A 25,875-nucleotide genomic window follows, 5' to 3' on the forward strand; every position below is an offset into this window, starting at 1 on the left:
TTAATGGACCTCGGATTCGGATTCAGCGACCCCAAAAACATATAATAAACATGGTCTGATCCCCAGGCCAAAGAAATTTTTTTTTTTGTGTGGCTGTGTAATTCATCGAACGAACATTTATACGCGTCGCGGTACGCGACATTCCGCCGCGTTTTCAGCCGCTACTCTCGCATGCGTGTACCACAATGCTATCACATCACCTGTGTTTTACACAGGTTTTACACGAATCCAAATGCATTTCACTGGTATAGGTATCGTCTTACCGCGCAGCGAAGCGCTTTGGTAACCGCGCGCGTCTCTTCATCTTTTCAAGATATTATTTTGACATTTGAGAAATGACGTTTTCTTTTTCTCTCTCTTTCTCTCTCTCTCTCTCTTAGAACTTCATATTTCACAATGATGGAATATGTTTTTTGAGAGAAAGAAAGGGATAAATAGATCGATACTGCTTTATTTACAAAGCGCCCTGGAAAAGATCTCTTAAAGCAATACTTAACAAAATTTACAGAAAATGACAACAGAAGCAATTTAACTATAGAAAACAACTTAAAAGTGAGTACATATACGAATTTAATAAATAAAGAAAGAAATAAAAATAAAAATAACAAAATAAAATAAAAATAAAAATAACTAGAATAAATAAATAAATTGTACGTAGCAGAGAATATGTTGTATCAATATATGTCAGTTGTGTGACGAAAAAAATATATCTTTTGTTTAGTTTAATTTTTATCTAAGAATATATATACTTACATATTGGAACCGTACAATTGTTGTTTCCATTGTCACTTGTGTCTATTGCCTGTTTCCTTTTTACAATTTATTTTCTGCTGAATATACTTGAGCACGCACTTATCCAAGCACATGGTTTTAATTGACGCAGATAAATCTCGAATGTCAAAAGAAAATCGAACCTCAAAACGGTGCGTGGCGCGGCGTATACTTCATCATGAAATCTGTTTTCCACTGTGTGTACAATCGCGACACTCTATTGCCGCATATAATTTAGTGCACACTGTAGATAGACGAAGTGGGGTTAAAAAAAAAAAAAAAAGAGGTGAACGCGGCGCGTTACACGTGTCGCGCACGTTACTCGACGGCGCGCACAGATACATACCTTGTAAACAATGTTCGTGGCATGACTCGACAGCCAGCCGCCGTGCGACGACCGCCGCTGCAACCGGATACACCAGTTTTTCGCAACAATGATTCATCGTTTTAAATTGCGAACGCGTCTATCCGTGGACGAGGCTAGAATTTTTCGTCGGATATTCCTTTTTTTCCGGGAGCGAGAGGGAGTCGAACGTTCATAAAAAATATAGAAATCCACAAAAAATTTAAAAGATTTTTGCATTTTTTTAAATCGTGAAATTAAAAATATAATTTAGAAAATTAACCATGTTGAACAATCCGCTTCTTTACATATTCATGTATCACTTTTGTTAATTGCTCCTTATTTTATTACGTTCGCTACCTCGTCTTTCCGGTTTTTCTCCATAAAAATACTGGCACATATTTGTCTTCATAACGAGACGTATCGATATGCTCAAGTGTGTCTATTCGTCGTCGCTCTGAACGATAATTCGCGCATATTAATGTAGCCCGTGTGAAAGACAAAGAAAATAAAATGATTTTTCATTGGAATTGCTGTTTTTCTTGCAAATAAATTTCAGTGCTACATGAAAAGCCGGGCAATTTTGTATTCATTGCTCCCTCGAGCACAATAGATTTGCAGCACGCATTTGGCTATAATATATAATGCGGATACATATTTATAACAATCTCAACACAGTAATTGTGCTCATATTCTAAACTCCTATGCAGCGTATTATGTAACCGTTTCCTCTTAGTTATTCACCTATCATAACAGGCGATATGCGCTTGCTTTAAAATTTAAATTGCCAATGCCAGTAAATATATATATGTATAGCCACGGAAATATTGTGCCAGAAATTGTTAAAGTATTTATCCCTGCAGAAATATGCTTTTAAAAAATTTATATTTTGAGATAAGAAATTTTTTTTTCGTTTCTTTCATCAGAATTGTAGATCAGATATATATATATCGTACCATTTTCAGTGTTATATGTGTTCTCTGAATTTTTTATTTCTGTCACAATCCAACAGTTTGAAGCTCTTGTTACTGTAATATGACGAAATCGTGGGCGTTGTAGCGAAACGAGAGATTGTGAAAGCAACGACGAGGAAGAAGCCGTCATAAATTTTCCAGCAACTAGCAACTGCCGGCTACCGCTGCTGCAAATGTACAGTTGCGTCAAATGCACAAAGCGCGCGCGAAGTCGTCGAACCGTCCCGCTTGTCGTAAGCGTTTTCACGCCGTCGTCATTTGTGCTGTAGGAAATAGCTAACAAAGACAATTGCCGCTGGCTCTTACCATCGCTTTCACATTTTGATCGGTTATTCGTTGAAAAGAGACAGAAAGAGAAAGAAATTGTTTAAGTGTTTACTAGAGTTATTTTTCTGTGTGTAACGTAAAAACATAAACATCTTCTTTAAATTTTTGACTTAATTTGGATCTTACCTTTCTCGTCCTTTAAATGCAAATGTCACTCAAATAAACACAGGTGCGTCACGTAGTTGCGTAACTTGGAAATTTGATTTTATTCAGAGAAAACATATTGTATCATCTTGCATCATAAGCGCGAGCACATGAAAGGCTTTTTACGGATGACGTTCTATTGCAATTCGGTATATAGAATCGCTCACATTGCGACGCTGAATTCAAATGTTTTCTAGCTCACCGCATTTGTTCTAAAAAAAATCTATACACCCGCGGACATCTCTTCCACACAGACGCGCGCGAGTTTTCGCGCCAAAGTATCCGCCCGTGTTCCAATAGTTCGCGCGTATAGTTCGCGTTTTTCGATAGAGCTCGGATCCGGCTCTTTGATTTGTAACCCGAATGGTCCGCGTCCCCCCGTAAACGAGCTCGATCGATGCCGGTCTCTTCCCCCGACATCCGAAACGCGCACGCGGCAGATAATCCTTTCGGTGCACTCTCCATTTAGTAAAGTTCGTATGGGCGCTACGGGTCGCTTCGATTTTCAGAGCGAGACGAACGGAACGAAAAGAGGGAGAGAGAGGGAGAGAGAGGAAAATGGAGGGAGGAAGGTAGGAGGAGGAAGAGGGAGCCGCGTTTACGAGCGCGGTTCGCATTTTGCGTTATGGCCGAGGAAATCTGCGTCGTGTGTGTACGAGATGCGCGAAAGCGCATGCGGCCGCACCGGCGCATATCCGCATTGTTATGGCTACATTTCCGGTTGTTTGTCGTGCGAGAAGGGACTTGGCAGTTCGCCGTACATACGTAGGCGACCCGTCGTAAGCTCGTGTGTACGACGTACCGTAATGTGCCAGCGCGATATCTCGACTTCCTATCTATTCTTCGCATCGACGAACTTGCGCTACCGCTTACATTTCGACTTTTAAACGTCGAAATTCTTTTTAACAGCGTTTCAGAGAGCGTTTGCCAAATATATATATATATACGCTATATGTCGAAACGGAGACATAAAACTACATCGCGGGGGGGTTATCTTTGACATTCTCGAACGAAATTTGTCCTGTTTGAAATAATTTACGGAAGCTAATTTTCTCTTATTGGAGAAACTTCGATATTTTTCCTGCAAGAATATTTCTCGTGTTTAAAACTGGGAAGCACGGAGTGGAAATAATTGTATATTCGAGGCGTAGTAAATATTTACCTACTACCTTTATTAGAGCTGTTTATTTCGAAAGTTCCGGATCGAAGGATGTTGAATAATGTGCCGAGATCGCGATCGCGCGCTTCGGCATGAAACCGCGGCTTTTCATTCGGTTTTTTTTTCTCTCTCGCAGGTCACACATATATTGGCTTTTTTTTTTATTCGCGAACGGCGCGAAGCAAAATTCAATTTGTCAATTTGCATACGTGCCGGAATAAAAATCTATCAGGCTTCCGAGGTTGTACTTTCCGTTTGTTATTACTTCTCCCGAAAAATCCCGAACGACCGGCTCTTCATTATACTACACGGAAGCGATTCGAAGCGTCGACATATTTCCGTGAAAAATTATATCTGTTAAAATATCAGAAAACGGTAAAATCATGTTTAAGCTGTACGTTAATATTTGCTTTATAATCGGTTGCAGTTTATATTTTTCTTTCTACGTTTCCGCCCGCGTTTTTATCTCGAGGCCAAATTTTACACTCGTCTCGTTAAAGATATTTTACAGAGGAATGAAAGACTACAGTTTTGAAATGCTCTTCCCGCTAACATCAAGTTACGGAATATCAAACTAGGGGAGATTTTTTTATTTTTATTTTTTTTTGAAAAAAGGGAAAGTCGCAATATAAAAGGGGCGCACATAGGACGTACGAGTCAAGGATGAGTGTATAATACGAACGGACATTTTTGAAGTCTCTTTGTAGAATCGTGCGTAAAAGCTAACTCGAAGCCGTCTCGTGTGTTTATCGGATCTTTCTTTATTTTCTCGAAAGTGTCCCGCGAGTAATATGGATATTTTATCCGCCATTACCTCACGAAGACTTTCGTCCTTGACCGAGCGTGTATAACGGCGTGTATCGAGAATAACGTCGATACGGCGTGATATGTGCGCGCGCGTACGTGGTCTTCGCTCGGTTTTCAGAGACCTCCGTATCCATTACCGTAATCTTCCGCCTTGGCGAGCGCAGAACGCGCCGGATTCCTGCTTTGAAACCCGCTTTTGCTGCCACGATGAAAGTCGGATCGAAAAGTCCTTCCCGTCCTTCCGGTGAACTTGAAATCGATTTAAACTTTCCTGACGGTCCTTTTTGATGTTTTTGCGGTAAGAGGATTCGGCAAAGAATATATATTCACTCCTCGGGCGAACGGATCGAAATCGTTTCACCGTGTACGATATTCAATGAACACAAAGGTGATTAATTGTAAGAATAATTATAATTGTAAAGCGCGTTATTTCATCGTAAAAATGTTGGCCGACATAAATCACAAAGCTCGCTCGGGACGAATTCAATTAATTGTCGCTCGATGGAAGTAATCGTCGAGCGTTATAAATACACACAGAAAAATGCATACTGTATCAAGTATATAATAAGTTTATATATCCGCAAATATATTATAAGATTTTCGTATTTAATTTACTCAAAATACAAATTTACTAAGATTTAGAGTGTATTTTGAGTAAATTAAATACTTACAAAGATCTTATAATATATTTGCGGATATATAAACTTATTATATACTTGGATACAATATGTTTTTCTGTGTGTAGGCTGTGGCTTTTGTCGATTGTGTAACGGCTTTCTCGTTACACACTACAATGGCGGGTCGTCATAAAAACGGAACAGGGAGACGGAAGAGTTTTCGCGGTTGCTAAAATGGAAAAGTGTAGAAGCACGTCGGCCGCGACGGGTATTGTTTCCGTTAGCAAGTGCCATTTTCGCGAATGGCACGGTTGCATTCTCTCCGCGGCACGTCAGGCCACGTGGGCAACAAGGGTGAAAAAAGGTGCAGGGTGAGAGCATTATCGTATTAAGCTGTACCTATTGGCCTATTCAGAGATGCTCCTACGCCTTGTTCAAAGACCCATTACGAAAATGACCATTAAAATAAATTGCTCTCATCGCGCGGCGCGCTATAGCAAAGCCGGCGGCTCGCCTCGCTACAGCGCCTCCCCCCTCTCCCCGATAGCCTCGAATTCGTGACGCGGAAATAGTCGGCGGTACGAATCAATTTACGTAAATAATAGAGCGAGAACGCGGCTCGCGCCTCGACCGCTAACAATGGGGAAATTCGCGCCACCGGATACACGGCGCTGACCATTAAATCGGACGCATTAGGGGTGTACGTGCGCACTTGAAATTTTCCGTTTTGACTGTGTTATGCTTCGAAAATATTTTGAGCGGGCGGAATCAAGAAACATCGCATTTGCGGTTTATTAAAATTGTGGGAAACGCAAACACACACACACACACACGCGCGCACGTCGCGCCATCGATCTTTCTTTTTTCCGTAAATTTTGATTAAAATATTCGCGAATTTTGCTCTTCCGCGATATTATTACAAACGTATTTTCTCCCGTCGCTCGAAGAGATTTTTTTTTAATTATTATAGTGCGTAATATTTTAATCGGTAAACACACCGAGCGTTTGCACTGTTTGTACATTTCGCGTGTGTATAGGTTCGCGTCGGAATTAAAACCAGTGTTTGTACTAGAGCGGCGCGTTGCCTTTATATACGGATGGCATTTATACGTGCCCGAGTTGCACAAACATTTCCAGGAAACCTTGTTTCTATCAGTATTATAGTGATATTTTTAATTCTCGCCAGCTTCGTACGGATTGGTCGACTTTCTTGTTTACCGAAGCCAACAACAACATCTGTTATTTCACAAATTTATGTCTGGCAAAAACATATCTGTGTTTAGCTTTGACGTGTTGCATGCGCATATACGAAAAACAATTTTTTGTTTCACTGACGTGCGTATGTGTGTGTGTGTGTGTGAGTATGTGTGTGATACGAATTATTTCTTTGCCAATTTATTTGTGTCATATATCGTAAATAGTTTTTTCTTAGAAAGAGAGAGAGTGAGAATCGGTGAGTGAGCGAGTGAGAGAGTACATGTTTTTTATTTTGTTTCAAAATAAGTTTTTCTTTCTATTTTCGTTTATACGCGAAGTTCTTTTTGGATAATGTATTGTAATAAAGTCTCTGATTCGCTAACTTTTACTCGATAAGCCTTGCCGAAGACGACGAGCGCGGCTTAGGGAATAGCAGAATAATTCATTTACAGCGAACTACATAATCCCATTTTGCTGTGGCGATATTAACTTACCCATCGATCGCGCGATACAAAACACCGGGCGATTTTCACCGTATCTCGAGATGGTATATCGCACTCTTTTCCGACCAATATCGGCTATCATTATTATCACATTTCTTCGATATTTTTTATCACATTCGATAGCGTAGGATATATCAGAAACGGTGCAAGCGCGGAAAAACACGCGCGGCGATATTATTGAATATCTCTCGCTGTTTCATTAAAATAATATCTCAAGCAGAGAGCCGTCGAGTTCTCGCGCTCGTCCGGATCTACGTGCGCGTGTCTGTTTTTCATCGCGAACTCGAGCGAAAGGGAAGATCTGTTTCATTCGTATCAGCCGGAAATATTCCGCGTACGCGCGCGTCTTTGTTCCTCGCCGCGACGTTACTGATGTGTGGTAACTTTTCGCGCGCAAAAGTCAGGCGCGCGCGCGCGTTCTCGATAGCGGATAAAACATCGGTACATCAAAATCCTTTTTCGGCGCGATTCTGCAAATATTGACGCTGGCGAATTGAAATTTGCATCGACAGCGAAATTGGCAAAATATTTCCGCTTCCGTAAAAGAGAATCGGTTCGGTTGCGGCGACGGCACCAGTCGCCGCGTGCGCAGAAGCGAAACAACGGAGAGTCAAAGGGGGTAAACGAAGAGAAAAGGGAACGAAGGTGTTCCCGCGGGATACGTCTGGACGAAGGGAAAACTGTTGCCTTAAATTTAATATGACACGTGCTACGATCAATTCGGACGCGCCTTCCGGCCACTCGTCTCGCCAATTGAATTCCACGGCAAATGTTATGCGGGTCTTTGGCGCTTTTCCCGCAACACGCATACCGACCACACTTTCACGGTGGTTTTATTTGACGAAACAGAATTATCTCTTCTTCTTTTTATTACTTCTCTTTTTATTATCGCACACATTCTGCAAGACCGTATTTTTTGTGGTCCTACAAAATTTATTGGTATAACTTTGCTATTGATTATTTTGAATAAAATAGATACAGATACAACGTGCTAAAATTTGACTCTCGCAAAGATAATTTTTTCGACACGTGTGTAGAATTGAACTTTTCTCTAACGATGTATATAATTTGTTTTGCTTTTAGGGTCCGGTCGGAGAGGTGGGCGGCGTGAGGTTGCCTCTGCAGTCATTACATGGATACGGATCTGTGTTCATGTACTCGGCATCGACGAGTCCCGGGGGTGGAAGTGGCCAGGGTGGCGGAGGCGGAGGTGAGGTCACCCTCCGCCTCCGCGAACCCGAGGATATTCCCGAGGAGGTCCTCGTTCGCCTCGAGGAAACTGCCACCCTCTCCATTTCTCTTCAAAGCGATGCAGTCCTGAGGTTAGGGGCGGCTGGCACAGGTAAGCTTTCTTACTCTCTTCTTCACGTTTGCTTACTGATCAAACATAAAGCGTACGCCTGTTATGATATCGTAAGAAGTGGTTGGACACGAAAGAACTCGAGTGTTGCATAATTCTGAGAAAATAGCAATCTAGTAATTTGCATACTAGAGAGAAATAAATTAATTTATGCTAAAAATTTTGCAAAAATTTACCTAAACCTCATTTTTTGCGTAAAATAATAATAATATCGTTACATTTATCACTGAAATTGATCTTCAAACTTATCCAAGTAAAAGATTAACCAATTTAGATTTTTGCTAATTTATAATTCTTTTTTTTAATCCTATTTTTTAATAAAACTAAAAAGGTTTCTATCTTCGAATCATGTCGACGCTAATAAATAAGTGGCTTATGCGATGTATAAATTTCTACCGATTACTGTGGAATTTATTATAACGAAAGTCGCTTCTCTCGTATTTTTGGGATTGCGTTTAATTCCCGCGTTTTCGAAGAGAACGCTCGGTCTGAGTAGATTAGCCGCAGTACCCGATCCCGTGTGTGCTCTAATGCAGAATTATTTCGTCGGATTAGAGTAATCCTTGCTTTATGCGATCGTGCTCGAGACTCTCCGACAATGCAATTCACTTACGTTCTCGATAACCATTTATGGCGATGAAATCCGAGTTAGTTAACGTAATGTCGACATGTTTGATTATTCATATCTTGTAATTCAGAATTGTATTTTAATACGACTTGTGATTTCTTAACATTCTCCAACAATAAGATGTACGGTGTCATATGTAAAAAAAAACCCCATGTGTTATAAATATTGTGCTTATTTTTTCTCGCTGTGAGAATTGTATCGATTTTTGAACGGGAAATTTAATAATACAAAAGATCCTTCAGAAACGCTGACGATAAAAATCAACGGTTATTGTTTTCTTCTAAAATAGGAAATGACTATTCGGATCTAAATCGTTTCTCCAGTACCAAAAAAGTCCGAAAGCGGTTATATCGACGTTTAAACTTACAATCTTTTCCTATCCAGTTTTCTGAAGCTAGAACTTTTAGACTTTCCTTATAGTTACCATTTTCCATTGAGCTGTAGCACTCATGCTGTCCCTTCTTTCCTTTTCCTTCCCAGAAGTAATTCGACTTCGCCGAGTCTCTTTACGAACGGTCGTTGACATGAAAAAACTTCTTTTCGAAAATTTCGCGAAAAGTGCGCGACTTTTTTTTATACCTGAAGATTGAAAAGAACGCACAATAAGATTTTTTTTAATATTTTGAATCCAAGGACATTTACGCGTTAGACATCTGTTGATAAATCACAGTGAATCAGGATTATTTACATCGTGATATTGTTTTCCAGCGAACGAAGATGGTTTCTAATATTTTCTCCGTCACTTTATTGAAATTTAAAAATGTTCAGTCATTTCAACTCGGAAATTACATGTAAAATGGGCAATTTTCCACACTTATTGGAAGAGAAATTTGTCTTTGCCACATTATCGCGAGAAATATGTGTTACGCGGAGAGAAATTCACGATGAAATTCGATATTGTCGAAGTTCCATGTAGATCATACTTTACCGGGGTTCACTTCGGTAATATTTGGTCGCAAATTTTTATCTGGTCACACTCTTCGATAACTTAAAAAATAATTGCAGCCGTTTATATCACACAAATCTGAAACTAATATTGTGTGTGTAATTTTTTTTATTGATTTCTCGAATTTCGAAGCAGAAACAACTTTAGACTTGTCGAAAGCTTTTACCGTCGAAGTGAAACGTACACAAACTTTTAATACAAAATACGACGGGGGTATAGAAAGTCCTTTTTTCCCCTCGTAGAACGGGGCATCGAGAATAGGATCTGCCATTCGCGAAAAGGCAGGGACGACCGAGAACGTTAACTTCCGGACGATTTGTTAGAACCAAACCACGGCGGCGCGGCCCGGACCGACTCTCGTCCACACGTCGCCATAAATCCCGGATTTTCATAAGTTTTTCCCTTCTCGCGTGTCCCTCGTGCAGGAACCCGCCGCCACCTCCCCGTTCGTATCGCGTCCCTCGAGCGCCTTCGCCAGAATCGATCCGAGATATATCCTTCGTTCGCTTTTCTCCTTTCATTCTTGCTAATGCCGCGGAATCGCGGCTCTCGGGGAAAGAAAGACGGCGCGGAGAGATTTATCGAAGTTGCGGCTTGTTACGGGGGCTTTAGACTTCCGGCGAGAGGAGAAGCAGAAAGAAGAGAGGAGGACGTCCCGCTACGCGGAGCTGCAGAACCGAGGCGGTTCTCTGAGAAGAAGAGAGGTGCTAGCGATTGATTAAGAGGGTCGTTTGTGCCAAGGAAATGCTACTTGAAACGCCGACGCTATCCGAGCCCATTCTCCGACGCGCCCGTTTCGCGTCTTGACTCTCTTCTTCTCGCAGTACCCATCCTTGTCGCGAGACGTTACGGCGAATCACTTCTAGACGATGAGGACAATAGCAGGATTTCGAAGTTGGAGAGGCTTAACACACATTATTTCACGGCATCAGAAAACTTCAGAGATTTCAGCGGGATTAAATACGAAATCTTTTAACTTTCAAGAACTTATTACTACTGTTGTTGCTGTTGTTACTAATCTTTATAATGAAAATCAAACAAAACAACATTTTTCTCTCTTTTTCTTTCTGTGTTTTAATCTTTTCGATCTCATCTTGTGAACTTAAACAGAAGGCCGCACATAATCCATAACAAGATCGGAAGAGTTAACGACAGATCATATTTAAACACGATTGGCTTAATTTAAGCTCTACACGCGCGCACAGAATTGTCTCGTCCCTGAACTGGTATCGAACAGTCGTATCTTGGATTGCGCTAATCATCTTCAGGACGGATTATGTATATCCCGTTCTTGACTATTGAATGACGCAAGATTTGACAAATAGCGACAATATCCTCGTAGGTCAATGCGGGTCAAAGGGCTGAAACCATTCGAACCATTCAGTATTGATTATTGGTCGTCTTAGTCAAAGTACTGCTTGGTACCTACTTAAGCGCGACAGTCTGACAGTGTAATAGGGTTTCCACAGTAGTGCGACAGTATCAATAATCAGGCACGTTGAAATTAATCTGATCCGGTTGCCGGCAAGATAGTAATGCGAAAACAACAAACTATTATTAATTAACTATTACGAGAAACACTAACGGAGATGTATCCGCATGTTGGAGAGTACTAAATGCGCACTAACTTTGTACTAGTTTTCTTCCAATAATTGTTAAAATTAAGAGAGAATTGTTCGGAATACAATTATAACTCACACTCACGTTACTCGCCGAGATGTACGCGCGTAGCGATTGCTAAAACATCATAAAACAATTTGCTTTGAATTGTGTTCGACACACATGCCGCGCCAAATTGAAAATTTCTAGAAAAATACTAGTGTGTTTTCTTTTCCAGCGAAAACAATACCACGAGCCGCTTTATATCGAGCTACCGTAGTCCGTTCATTTGTTCTGCCGCACAAAGATGTGCTGGTGGAAATAAAACGCGAGATCTTATTTCCGAAGAGAATCATCCGAGTTATTGTGTTCTAGTTTCATCTTTTCGCGCATCATTCGAAAATTTGAAACAAAACAGCTCTGACAAATTATTTAATCAATCAAATTTTTTTATTTTAGAAGAGAGATACATGTTTTGAATTGATCAACGCGGAGACGCGGAGAGAATGAAAAATGTGAAACATTCTTTGAAACATCTCTTCCCGAGTTGATTCGTTCGTTCGTGGCATAAAGTTAGAGAAATATCATATTTGACAGACGCAGACATATGTCGAGGACAAAACGCAGCCGAATCGCAGAAGCGAGCGATGTTGCGTGCGAGCGCGAGGAGGATGAGTAGAAGGATAAGAACGTTGAAACGCGTGTAATACCGTAAACCGGGAAAGAATGAAACTAGGCGCAATAAAGGAGCCGGGAATACTCGGTGTGCGCAAGGGGCAATAAGTCTGAAATATGCCAGCGTTTTATTCCCGCCGTACGAATATCCGGCGCGAAGAAAGGCAACGGAGTGGCGGGGACGGAGAGACAGAGGGAAAAACGCGGTTGTGCCGGAAGAGGAAAGCGCACGGAAGAGAAAGAGAGAGAGAGAGAGAGAGAGAGAGAAAGAGACAGTGGCTTTTCGCATTGGGAAAAAATGTCTGCGGTGTACATGGCTTACACGGGGCGAACACGGCGCGGTATGCACGCGAACAATTCTGCGGTAGCGTGCGCCACATAAATAGAGATGAGAGAAAGAGACGGAGGGTGACACGCGGGAAAAAGCGTGAGGATAAGAGAAAGAGAGAACGAGTGAGAAAAATGGAGAAAGGTATGTACGCGCGCGGGAACTTGCTGGCGGAAAACTTTACGAAGAGAGAGAGAAAGAGAGAGAGAAAAAGAAAGAGAGAGAGAGAGAAAGAGAGCAATTCTCGTTATAACTTCGCTGCCCCGCGGAAACTTAAACTGCTGCGAGCCGAACACGCAGAACTTTCGGCCGTTTTCCTACCCGGGACAATCGGTCGTCCGCCCTTTCACCTTTCCTTGCTCTCTCCGGTTGCCCCAGGTACGCGCGCACCTTCGTCGTCGTTCTTCTCTTTTTCCTCATCCTCTTCCTCCTCTTTCACGAGAGACTGCTCCCTTTGATACTGTCGGGGTGAATCATTTCAGGTAAATCTCTCGTTCTTATGTATGTTCTCGTTGCAACTTACGATGTGAAATATAGGTATGTGCACATGGCGCTCTACTCGCGACGTATATAATTTAAACTTTATTTCGTAAAATCCAAAGCACACAGGAACGAACGTTGCGTGAATCGGTAATTGGGCGACCCACAACAAATTGGCGATTTTCGTTTTTCGCAGCGCGAAGGATCTTGTTAAACTTTTTATCTCTATAAAAAAAAAAAAAAAAAAAAAAAAAAAAAAAACAACGCACACACGAGATTGTATTAAAGTTTTTTCACACGATATTCGGAAAAATTATTTGTCAAGAGAGCAATATTGCGCAAGCTATTCTCAAGCGACAACACGTGCAACTCCTTGCTTCGTTAAAATCACACGCATTTTACATTTGCGCGAAAAATGCTGAGAGTCGCGCTTCGAAAACTAGCGGTTCAAATTTTCCGCGTTTGCACAAATTCAATGACTGTCGTCATCGCCCGAAAAAATACTTGGCGATTTTCTTTTGATCTTTCTTTTTTCTTCTTCTCTTTCCTTTCTCAGAGAAAACGCTGTGTGAACTCTGAAAAGTCCCTTCAATATCACGTTCCGCCTCGACAGAGTCTGCGATCTACAACGTTCACGGGGAGAATTCGTTTAGCAGCCACATTGCTCGCTCGCACGCGGTTCTATTTCTCTGCAAAATTGCGTCACGTGTCCGTGGAGTGTTATTGGCTCAAAACGCCGTTTACCAATTGATTGGGCAAATCCTGCACGATACACGACTCTCTCTTTCCCTCTCGTTCAACTCAAAGTACTCTTGCGTTCGAACTTTTCGTTGGATTTAGCGCGTATAAATTGCGAGAAAGTATAAATTTTGTCGCGATATCTTATTAGATATAACAGACGAACAATAAATTCGTTTGCAAAGTAATAACTAAGTGCGAATAACCCATCCCAATGATTCGCGATGAATATTGATTGATAAATGACGGCGCGCCGGAAGGATCTATTTTGATATTTCGCTGTGAAGCGTCAGACGAAAGGGGAATGACAGGTGGGCCTTTTACGGTGGAACGTTGGCACGGTAAAATTGTTGTGATATCCGGCTATACGTGGCGCGGTTGATGCTCGTCGCGGCCGCGCGGACGAAACTACGTAAATTATGAACGCTGTTTGACTCCATGCCAGCTACACCCCATAACCGGCAACTGCCACGACCCCAACTTCGCACGTGCCCGGTATACGTGTGGAGGCGCACACGCCAGAACGTTAGAAGCGCACGTGCACGGAACTGTAACCAGACGGAATAAATTTTCGCAGCGTCATACACGCTGCCGCGAGCGCGTGACCGACTAGGGAGAACGACGGACACATATTTCCTCGGAGACAGACGCGATGACAGGTATATAAACTAGAATTTTTGTCTGAAAGAGAGAGAAAGAGGAAAGAGCAACCCGGGAAAAATTGACGTTATCTCTAATTCATTTACAAAGCAATTTTTTCGCATTTTTTGCGATTTTTTCCGTGTAAAGTCGATTTATGAGACGCGTGCCGCGATGTAAATCGAAAAGCGTTAAAGATAATATATGCGGACTTAAGATAAATCAAATGTTTATTCGCGATACATCTAACATCGGGGACGAACGGATGGATGTACATATGTACGTACATACGTACCTATATGCATACGAATCGATTTCGCCCACATCGCTGTCGGTGCGCCACGTCGAAAATAAAAGGACTAGCGGAGTTTGCAATTTATACCCGGTAGGTCTGGCGTGTGTACGTCTCACGGAACACATGCCGGTCGATTCCCCAACCGGCCGGTGTGTTTCCGACCGAGAGATAAAGGCGCCGCGCCGAGTCACCCGTATATTCAGGATGCGCTTTTAGCGCTGGCCGATCGCGCGCTTGGTCACTAACTAAAAAGGGATCAAAGGGCAGAGAGCGCGACCGCCCCGACGTGTCGGACACGTGTTTTTGCTGCCGCGATTACTTTTTTACAACGACGCTTTTTATCGAGGCTCGCCACACACCTGTACGCGATTTTCCATTCTGTGATTTGACTTGCAGAACAAACGTGATTCAGAGTTTGTTTTCGAAACAAGTTGCGGTTTTGCGAGAAACTTCGTCGCGAATTATATTCGTCTTCGAATATAAAATAAATATTAATATTCCTCGGAACAAAAGGTTCAAAACGGAACCTTTTGAAGAGAAAAATTGCGCGACATGCCGCCGATGAATAGCGTTTGTCTTATTACTTTCTATAGAACAATTATATTTCGTGCTTCTCGATTCTCAAAGAATAACACACATTGCTTTTTCTCGCGCGAGAAGCTATTATCAATATTAATTCATGCGGTTCTTATCGTTTGCGCGCGCAGCGAGTCCCGTATAGTTAATTCATATTTTAATATGCAAATGTGGGGAGCGTCGCTTTTATTGCGCCATTATGGAGGCGGATCATTGAAACTCGTGCTAAGCCAACGCAACGACGGATTATCGCGTTTTCTCGTTAAAAGAAAATGTGGTGTTGACAGAAGAGAGAGAGAGAGAGAGAGAGAGAGAGAGAGAGAGAGAGAGACCGTAGGGAAATTCGGTGCTCTGCGTAAAGGTCAGCCACGTGGGTGGGAAATTAACTCGTAAAATTACGTCGTACATTAAAGTTTGTACACGCGAGTATATCCTACATTTTTCTTTTTCCATGTTTCCTTTTTACTGTATGAAGCAACTCGTTGAAACAAACTCTTACTTTTCTACGATTTTCAACACGTTCGCAAAGTCGTGAATCCGAAAATAATGATCTGTTAAAAAAAAAAAGAAAAAAAAAGTTTATTGGACAACTCAAAAGCGCAGCGATTGTGTTCACAACGTCACGGTACACAAATTTGCTCGTTATTATGCCCGAATTCATGTTCATCGTTTATGGAATTTTATCGTATTCACACGCTCATGGTTTATTGTAGTATTTATTTTTTGTTGTTACACGTATCGTTTGTCACACTTTGACACGATTGCTGTGAGATTTGTTCTTGATGCGTTAGATTATCAGAGACACTGTCATCGAACGATATACCAACAATTAAGCTGCCGAAGGATGAAAATTGATCGATGTTAAATGTTATTAGTGGCACACGGCAGGGTTACGATCGACTTATCGATATTTAATCTTCAAATAGATCCGGTTTCTGATCTGCACAATCCGTCAGTTGGTTACCAGTTGGTTGCCAGTATATTAGCGACAACGGCGCCGGGTCAATATTGATACGGACATACGATGAAACTGGAGCCTCCTATCGGCTTGTACATTCTGGATATTGAATTCTGTTGTCCCTCAGATCTTCCAGGTTCGCGGCTGTTGCAGCTGTTGCTAACGTCCAAGATGACGATCGGTAAATTCGAATCGGCATCGTTCATCGTTCCTAGAACGCTCGTTAAGTTCCGCACTCCGCGGGGAATGACAGCGATCTCGCGATTATCGGATCGATTTACGCCGAGTCCCTTGATGGCTGTCGCGGAAATTCTCCCGAGCACAGTGACGGAGGTCGTTGTTAGTAATCATACGTTAATTACGTACATCCATGATCCGCTTAAGCCTCCTGACGTCGATCGATAATATGCGTGACGACGCGACGTGCGCATTGAACTCGTTCTGACCACGTTTTCATTTACAGTTCTATAAATATACGTTTTGTTTTAAATTTTTTTAATTCAAATGTGTTGAATTTTTTTTTTTTTGTACAATAATTCAAGTTCTGAGCTGCAATTTGTCGTTGTAGAAATTAAGTCAAAATTTAGATGGTAGCAATTATCGCGAGACTTTAGTCGGACATGAGAAAACAGCTCGTCGATTGTCGTTCCACAAACGAATCGATTTTTTTCCTCTTTTCTTTCCGCAGCGGATAAAAGATTCGCACACAAATTTCCATAAAGTTGTAATTTTTTTTTTAACAACCTGGCACGGTTACCGCACGGTGGGTAGCCAACGGGTAATCCTTCGGTCTTGTGTTCTTTTATCTTGAATTTTTCTCATAGTCGAACACTCCGCTGTTGCGGTAGCGAAATTTGATTGCCGTCGTTATAGTTCACGTTGCACTTTGCGCATACATGAATATTCCGCGCGCCGATATTCCACGGTAACAACGGTATTCTACGCTCCGTTGCGTTCCGGGACGCCACAAAAGAACGGAAACCACCTCCACTATATCGATCGTTCCGAATATAGTATTCGGCAGAAGCCCGTACTTTGTCTGATAGTAAGTCTGGGTAGTAAGAAACGTAATTGTCATTTCGCCAGTGACTCAACGGCTCAACTTGTGCATGTATAATAGAGGTTATTCGTGCGACAGGTATAAAATATCTGAATCCGTAATGATCTCGTTTTCAAAGAGCCAAAATATCACGAAGTTGAAAATAATAATTTTTAAAGTTTTACTTTTTAATGATGAATCAAAAGACAAAAGTCGCGAAATACGTAATAGAATTATATCAGGACGGATCTGGACGTTAGAACGACAATCAACAATATCGCGAATACCGCAGAAGGTCAATTACGGATAACAACACGAAGCAGCTTCTTGGACAAGCTATAGCGTAGCCAGCGCGAAAGCAAGTTGGAAATCCCGTTCCGTCTGATTTGAACTCCCGATAAAGAGCGTTGTCGTGCGGCGAGCGGCGTCGCGGTTTAAATTCGAATTAACCCGCAGTCTGGGAGATCCTCGTGTATCCGCGGACAATGCTACCGTTGCGGTATTAAGCCATTAGACCGTAACGAGAGTTGATTAAGTGTGCCGACCGAGGTTGCAAGCGACCGAGAGGTCGGGCAAAAAGAATATATCGTAGAACCGTTTCGCGCTGAAACGAGACCGTGGGGTCCGAGCGACGGAAAAAAAGGAGGAGGCACCGCCGAGCTTTTTCCGTGGCACGTCGGCCTAATGAAAATTTACGGATGCTCCATCGGCGCGATAAAGTCCACCGCGTCATTACCATTGCCCCGCGGCTCGTTACGGCGTTTATTTAGCAGCGACTCCTTTTTCCAAGAGACCGAAAGAAACGGTGTGCTCGCACCGAACCTTTAAAACTCGGGGAGTTTAATTTTAACGAGAGTTTACGGCGACAGGAAGAGTTTACTCGCACGGGAAATGCGCAACGGATATCGATACTAATATTAGCGCGAGAATTCGATATGTTCAATATGAACGGCGTGTGTGGTATGCTTATTAATTATCTCATGTCGTATAAGAATTGCAAAAAGAATTGAACGTTTTGAATCTGTTTAGTTTTTAGGTAGTTCAAACGTAGATTCTTCATTTTTCTTTCAATTATTCAGTCTCTAGTTACGCAGTGGGTAAAAAAAAAAAGTAGTAGTTTATTAACTGCTGCTTCGAAATATCGCGAAATGTAGAGAGAATGATTAAATTCATGATGGCGCGTAAAAAAAATTCAAAGAGAAGGGCAATGTGCCGCGTATCGCTGCAAAAGAATTTTTGGCAGTTCGGGAATATATGCTTTGATATTTTCGAGAGGATTATTCCAAGTACGCGTCCACACGAGCGTGGGTTTTCATACAGGATACGCGATATTCGAGCGACGTCACACGTATATCCGGTAGAAGGTGGTGGTGCGCACAGGGCAAGGGAAACGTGAGGGGGCAACGATAAATCCGGCTCGTCGAATAAATATTCCGAATCGAAACCCGGTCGAGCGCGCCCGGAATTATTTTCACGCGCGCCAAACCGGACTTTAATTTGCGATAGTGACTGCCACAAGCTCAAAGGGATGCCAACCCTATCTCTCTCTCTCTCTCTCTTCTACACGACCTGCTCGATTTAATTAATGTTCGTTGCATAGCCGACGACGATATCCACGCCCGTACAGCGAGACACGCTTGTTCTCTCTCGCGTGATGACTACGGAAGGGAAAACCTCGAGAACGCGCGTACGCGCTCAGATTTACGGGGACATTACTGGAATTACGTGCAATTAAACGTTGAATTGTTATTATAACTTAATGAGATAACATCCCGTTTAATATGTTTTGTTTTTATTACCTCTCTGACTTTTCTTTTAACTTGATTATATGTGGACACATCATTTATTTCTCGACAAGAATCTTTATTTCTCTAAAGTCGCTTATTTTAGAAAATTAAACATTATAAAAAACAATATTTGACAAATATTAATAACTGACAAATTGAAATATTAACGTTGACAAAGTCGAGCGTTGACAGAGTCGAGCGTTGACAGAGTCTTGGTTTACTTGATAAGTAACGCTTACTTCGATAACGCATTGAAAGACGATCTCTCTGATGTTCGATTCGAGAGGAACATGACAATCCGCCATCATTGCTGTAGTTGTTGTTGTTGTTGGTGTTACCCGGAGAATGGGTGGGTCGCTGTAGACAAATTGGCCACTCAAATTCTCTGAGGACTCGCATCCCTTATCCATCCTCTCTCTACCCGCTGTCACGATAAATACGTGATCCATGCATCCGCTCATGTACGACTTGTGTATACTTTGCTCGCCAATTTGACATTGTCCTATGTAAACCCGCGCGCCATGCAGTATAAAGTTACCGAAGTCTTTAGCGTGTAATTTACTAGAAGACATAATAGAATATATCTGCTACTTCGCGCATTGTCGGAATAAAATAACGATTATTGTTATTATACAGATCCTTGAAATTGATTTGGTGAATTTCACATGAATGGTCTCCCATAAGTCTTCGAGATTTGATCTCATTTAAATGTGCGGACTAGAATCAAGATCCATTTCTCCAGGCGCGGACGCAGAGTACGTGCGTACTTACATTTTACGCGATCGGAGCATTCATACCACGAAGCTCTTTAGGCAAATGGCAAAGTTATCTCGATTGAGAGAAAGAGAGAGAGAGAGAGAGAGAGAGACCTCGGTGTAAAGGGCTGGAGAAGCGATATGGAGCGGCGTTTGAGAATTCAAATATCTTCAAATTCGGTCACTTATTCCCCGTTTCCCGCGACTCTTTATATCCCCTTCAACTCTTATATCTTACCTCGTTAAATGGGCTCGTTTATGATACTTCACTTACATTTGGCATGCATGCGGCCATTTCTAAGCTGCGTTTTCTATATCCGCGATCTATTCTACGGAGGCATTTCGTTACATCGCACTTAAGTTCTTTTGTTACGGCTTTCGCTTTACACGTTGAAACGTTCGGGAATAGGAAAACCGAGAGAAATAAAACACGAGGTGAAAAAGTATTAAATTAATCCGTTATTTAATTCAATATTAATCTCTTTCTATGCCAATATTCTGTCTCCACTCGCTTCTTCTTTTTTTTTTTTTTTTTTTTTTTTTAATACTTTTTTTCTGTATTTTTTGTATTTTTATTCTCATCTTTTTGCGCTAAGGCATGATATTCTAGAGTGGTGTTAATAAAAAAGACACTTCTCTTTTTGTCTGAAAACAAAAAATAAATTATAATTTTTTATATAGTTGACAGAGGACACATACACACAGACACACACGTGAGCTTAAACAAACTTTAGCGCGCGCGCATAAAATCTATTTTTTAAAAATTACATATATTCTGAATTTTATGATACAGCAATAATCTTTTTACTACGGCGGAATGTAAAAACACTTTGAAAATAAAACTATCTAGGTCAACTCTTTAATCTTTTTCCCAGCGTAAAAAACAGTTTCGTGGTCAAACGTTCTTTAAAATAAATAAGTGATTTCTGTGTGCTGCTCGAGTCAGGCAGAAAATGATGGAGAAAGTTCGTCAAAAAAAAAAAAAAAAAAAGAACGAGCTACTTGAGGCGGATGCCTCCGAGCGAGCTGCGGGCGGGCAAGGTTGACAGATGGAATTTTTAACGAAACTTCTTTCGCTCTCGAAAGAGATCCACTAGTAAACATCCCGACGTGGCTTAACGTGTGTACTGATCCACTTCAAAAGATATAAGTTCCGCTTAATTTCTCTTCGAGGTCCGGCTGAGATAAAAGAGCGTGAGGAAAATATTTTTCTTGTTTCTTTCGTGTGTCTCTTATGACTTTTTTTTCTTTGCTATTCGTATGTATGTTATCGTTTATCTCAAAGTTTACGGTTGACTTCGTTCTCGTTGCACTTGACGTCGTCTTTCGAGATTTTTAATTTTCTTCACTTGCACATTGACGAAAAAAAAGATGATGCAAAATTGCGTCGCTAAAGCTCTCATTAGTCGTCTTTGAATGAACACATTCGCGAGCAATTTTAGAGAGTAGAAAAATCCACTTTCCTTCAGATTCTACGTGGACTTTGCGCGGCTGGCAACTGTTTAAGAAAACAACACAGGCGCGCGCTACGCGCACGCTATTGTTATTTTTATTTAACGTGTTGTCAGTGAACACAACCTGTCACCGCGATGACAGATAGTATATACGTCTTATAAACCATATACAATACACATATGAGAAATGTCAGAAATAACGCATGAAAATCAAACTCAAAAAATAGTGAGAGAGAGAAGTGGAAAAACAACACGTGACTAAAGTCACATGACAAGGAAAAGGGTAAAAAAGAGAATATTATATATATTATATGTAATATTCTATATATCTATATATATAATACACACATACGCATATATGTATATATATATATATACCGTAATCACGTGACCGAAGTCAGTAACATCGCCGCAGTCGCGCGGTCGAGGTCAGTGACTCCACCGCAGTCGCGCGACCGAGGTCAGTGACTCCACCGCAGTCACGCGACTGAGGTCAGTGACCCCTCCCCGCCAAGGCCGCGCGGCCGAGGTCAGTGACCCCGCCAAGGCCGCGCAGGCCGAGGTCAGTGACCCCGCCAAGGCCGCGCGGCCGAGGTCAGTGACATTACTGTAGTATGTACATATATAATACATATAATACAATATAAAGTATAATATTATAAATATATAATAAATTATAATGTATAATATGTATTATTTAATGTTATATATATATGATATAAATTACAGTCACGCTTTTTTCACGTGTTGTGTTTCATGAAGCTGAAGTTGGCCCGGAGACTTAGCCCGAAACCGCCGAAATGCAGGGCCGCAGCGGCCGATTTTAAAAAACTTAAATCTCCGGAACTCTGNATTTACTCTCTCGATCTTACCGATTCGATTCGACTCGATCAACCAACCAACCAATCGGCAACGCGGAAAAGAGGCAACAATAGGTGCGATATATTCGACTCCAAACGCGCACTTCTCGGTCCAAATGCCTTTTTTAATATAGGAGAAGGAATCGCGCGCGCACCGGGAAGAGCAAGACACAGAAAAAGAGGACGAGCGCAGGGAAAGAAAATCCAGACTCATTTAAATGTACGATACCCTTCGCCTCTTATCGTATTATGGTAAATACAGGGTACTGTACTCTTCTTTCCTCGGAAGGTAAGCGGAACGAGGGGAAAACGGTTGCACCGCTGATTGCAAATTGACTTCGCTACCGAAATAATACCGGCGAGCGCGCGTTACTTGCAATTCTTATTGTGCCAAGTTCGTTACGGTTCTTCTCTCTATCTCTCTTTTGCGCAAACACACAGAGACGCGCACGCACACGCGCGCGCACGTATACGTACGTGTTTCATTCATCTGCACGTGTGCGCGCGTACTGCAGCGTATCCCGCACGATTTACTTCCCAATTTGCTGGTTTGGTGGAAGCTCTATCATCTCGTTGCACGGCCACTCGTTTTCCCGATCTCTCCTGTTTCTCTCTCTCTCTCTCTCTCTCTCTCTCTCTCTCTCGCTTTTCCTCCCTCTTCTCCCACTTTTACCGTTTCTCCTGTGTCGTTGCATCGCGAGAGAAATGCGGGTCGCGCGATAAAATTGCTTCATCAACGATTGCCGTGTGCGTTTAATTACCGAAATGCCATTTGCGCTCCTCGGGGTGCGAAAAATGTTATTATATGTAGTCCTTGTTAGCGATCGACACCGATATCCGCCATTTGGCGCTTTCATATATATCGAATCGATATAAAGGTGCGACTCTTTGGAAAGTGCAATTCTGATGTCGCCTGGAGAGTCGCCGGTTAATAAAGTAATGAATATTTTGCACGAATCGCGTTTTTATTACGGTTGTGTTATTTGTAAACAAACTTTCGCGCAACTTTCGTAACTGTTTCAAAAAGATTACTTATAATAATTGTCATTGCTATTAAATATCTTTAGAAAATATTGACTTTTCGAAGCTAAGAAATTTAAAACCAATTAAAACTTTTTTAAATCGTAAATGTTTGTGCACGTGTAGTTATGTGGGTTTCAAAAATATCAGCGCAGTTTTGTGGCAAAACGAAATGGAAAAGTTGACCGATGACTATCGGCATTCATGTCGGAGAGAAATATAATATCATTCATTTCGAGACGTGTTCGACGTTCATCCTGAATCTGAACAAGTTTCACAGTCGCTCGAGCTCGAAAATTTTCGCTTCGTGAATCCTGTTGGCGCGTAGGTGTCGCAGACCATTAAAATACATTTTCGGCGGTAACTAACGAGCTTTTCTTTGCAAGGAAGAGAGTGAAATTTGAAGGAGAGACCGGCGATGCGCAGCATCGGAAATTGTGCCGTTGCATCGATGCGAAAATGTTTAATCGACAATCACGGCTCGATTGTCGTCGTGATTCTAGACACCGCCTTAATTGCGACGCGTTAATTATAACGGTATTATTATTGAACCGCGCAAATGTGATTACTGGCGTGTGTGTGTCTGTGATGATTAACTCATCTTTGTGAGAGTGAAGGCGAATCGGAATTGTCTTGAATTCAAAATTCTGTGATATAATCGAGTTGAAGAAATTACTATTGCAAGTGTATCACTTGCAGTAAATTTTATATGATAAATTATTAACTAATATTAATCATATACTTACCTGAGTAATAGCTAATAAAGTTTGTTATAAATCTAACATGTTTTATTTTTATAGTGGTCGCTTTTTCATAGGAGAGTTAATTTAAGCAGCGAACATGCTTACTTTCAACGGAAACGTAGCATCGCAAAGACAAAGAGCGCAGAGAATCGACGTCAAGAAGGATTCCTTGGAGATTTTGCCACATCGTGGTTGCTACAGTAAGGTCTGCGGGGGAAAACGGGTTCTAAGTTTAAGTTGCAGAAAGAGAGAGAAAGAGAGAGAGAGAGAGAGAGAGAGAGAGGGAGGGAGAGAGAGAGAGAGACACCGGGGATACGGCCGAGATAATGGCCCCGGCTTACGGCGCACAAAGGCGGCAGAGGATGCCGGGGTCGGACTCGTAACGCGACACTTGTGCGCTACGGCTTAAGTTTCGTAATACCACTCTCGGGCGACTGTGATACAGAAGATACGACCGCCAGTGGCGGCGACGCGCAGAGGAATCGCGGGAGACTTAATACAATTTGCATATCCTCGGCTATACGCCGCTTTCTGCGACGATTCGCGGTACGCGCCAATTCGCACCGAGGGTGGCTTTTCGCGTTGAACGTCGGAGATCGCGCGCGAGAACGACGCGAGCGGGAAAACACGCGCGCGAGCGTGTTGATAAAACGGGCTCTAAACTTGGCGTGCGAGAGTGCTGTTGATACAGCGCGATAACGCGCTTCCGTGCGTTCGGTGTTCCTCGGTGTTTAATTAAATTCCGAAGAGAGAGCTCGTTGTGACGAGCGTTGGACTCGAGAGCTCGTTCGGAAACGAATATGCAACGCGTGTTGAGCGCGATATAATTGTTTCTATGCAAAACGGAGTTGGCGCGAACTGTACATAGAAAGTTTTTCGAAATGTTCATTCGTGCGGACAAACACGTACGTAACAATTCTGACGCAAAAATTATATAATTATGCGAACTTTTGCGATAGTTTTTGTTTTTATTGTAGATATTCACAAGTGATACATCGCGCGTAAGTATTGATCTCGATGATTGCTTTTACAACAATCAAGTTCTCCCCATTTCTTCATAATCTTTTGCGTTCGATCGATCAGAAGAACGCGTCCCTTAATTTGCTACGGATCTGCCGAATGCCGAGTTTTCATTAATTATTTCCGGATCTGCGATCGAATCGATGATTACGTCGAATTCCACCAGTTCGCGCAAATACGCCGGGAATTGGCGCGACGAGTAATTACGAGAATAAACGCGAATAAACGCGAGAGAAGCCGGTGTCGCTTATAATTAAACGCATTCCTCTCTTTTTCGGTTCCCTTTCATGTCGAAATAAAATTTGCAAGAACCTCTCAAGCGCGCGAATTTGCATTCAGCCGCGTAATGCGTTATCTTGGGTTATCGGCGCGATAAACTTGCGCGTTTACGTCCTACATCCTACTGTAAAATAAGCGGCGACGGCTTTATTTACCGAACGCTGAAATATGATGCTTTTAATGAAATTCTACCCGGAGTTGTGGTGGTCAAAACCCGAGCGATCGTCGGACAAATGCATTACTGCAAGTTCATTGTATACCTGTTTGATTTGCTTTCGAGCAGAATTATTTCGCAATTAGTATTGTTCTGACGCAACAGCACACAGATAATAAAATCGAATTGTAAAGATTCTTTAATTTTGCGTTAAAAAAAAATCGTTTTTGTCATTATTTTCAAGCAATTCTTAAATTGTCTCCTTTAATTTTTAATTTTTAAACAAATTTTTACACGTATCATTTGACTTTAAACAATTGTCTGACATTGTGTGTTTTTATGTTTATTGATTTTTTGCGGGATCTTTGACTCCGAAACTTGAACGATGAAAACATCCGACTTGAATGTTCGAATTTCGATACGTCGGGAGGTACACGAGAACGCGGGGATTAACCGATCGACCGATCAAGCTATCAGAATCGGTGATACGAAAAGCCGGGATCTCCATCAAACTGATAACGTACATTCGCGTAATGCGTCGGCAGCGAGGCGCGGAGGCCAGGAGGTAGACTCGAGGGGAACGGTGGGGGTTGCAAAAGGATAGGTGCTGCAAGGTAAACGATATTTGCGTGGCTGGAAGATCGATAGCAATTTAGCCACCCTTCGCTGTTCCGAACGAACACCTCATGGTGGCGGTGGT

The 25,875-nt window shown here is 42.0% G+C and overlaps 1 protein-coding gene across 1 annotated transcript in view; it reads left to right on the top strand.

Moving 5' to 3' along the window:
- LOC109863881 overlaps positions 1 to 25,875 on the top strand; it is a 395,995-nt gene that overhangs the window by 222,973 nt on the left and 147,147 nt on the right. The window contains exon 5 of the mRNA XM_020444540.1: positions 7,926 to 8,184. Coding sequence (XP_020300129.1) covers positions 7,926 to 8,184 — 259 coding nt within the window. The remainder of the gene's footprint in view (positions 1 to 7,925; positions 8,185 to 25,875) is intronic.

This window comes from Pseudomyrmex gracilis, unplaced genomic scaffold, assembly GCF_002006095.1.
Source record: "Pseudomyrmex gracilis isolate BER0280 unplaced genomic scaffold, ASM200609v1 scaffold_0, whole genome shotgun sequence".
NCBI classification, from domain to species: Eukaryota; Metazoa; Arthropoda; class Insecta; order Hymenoptera; family Formicidae; genus Pseudomyrmex; species Pseudomyrmex gracilis.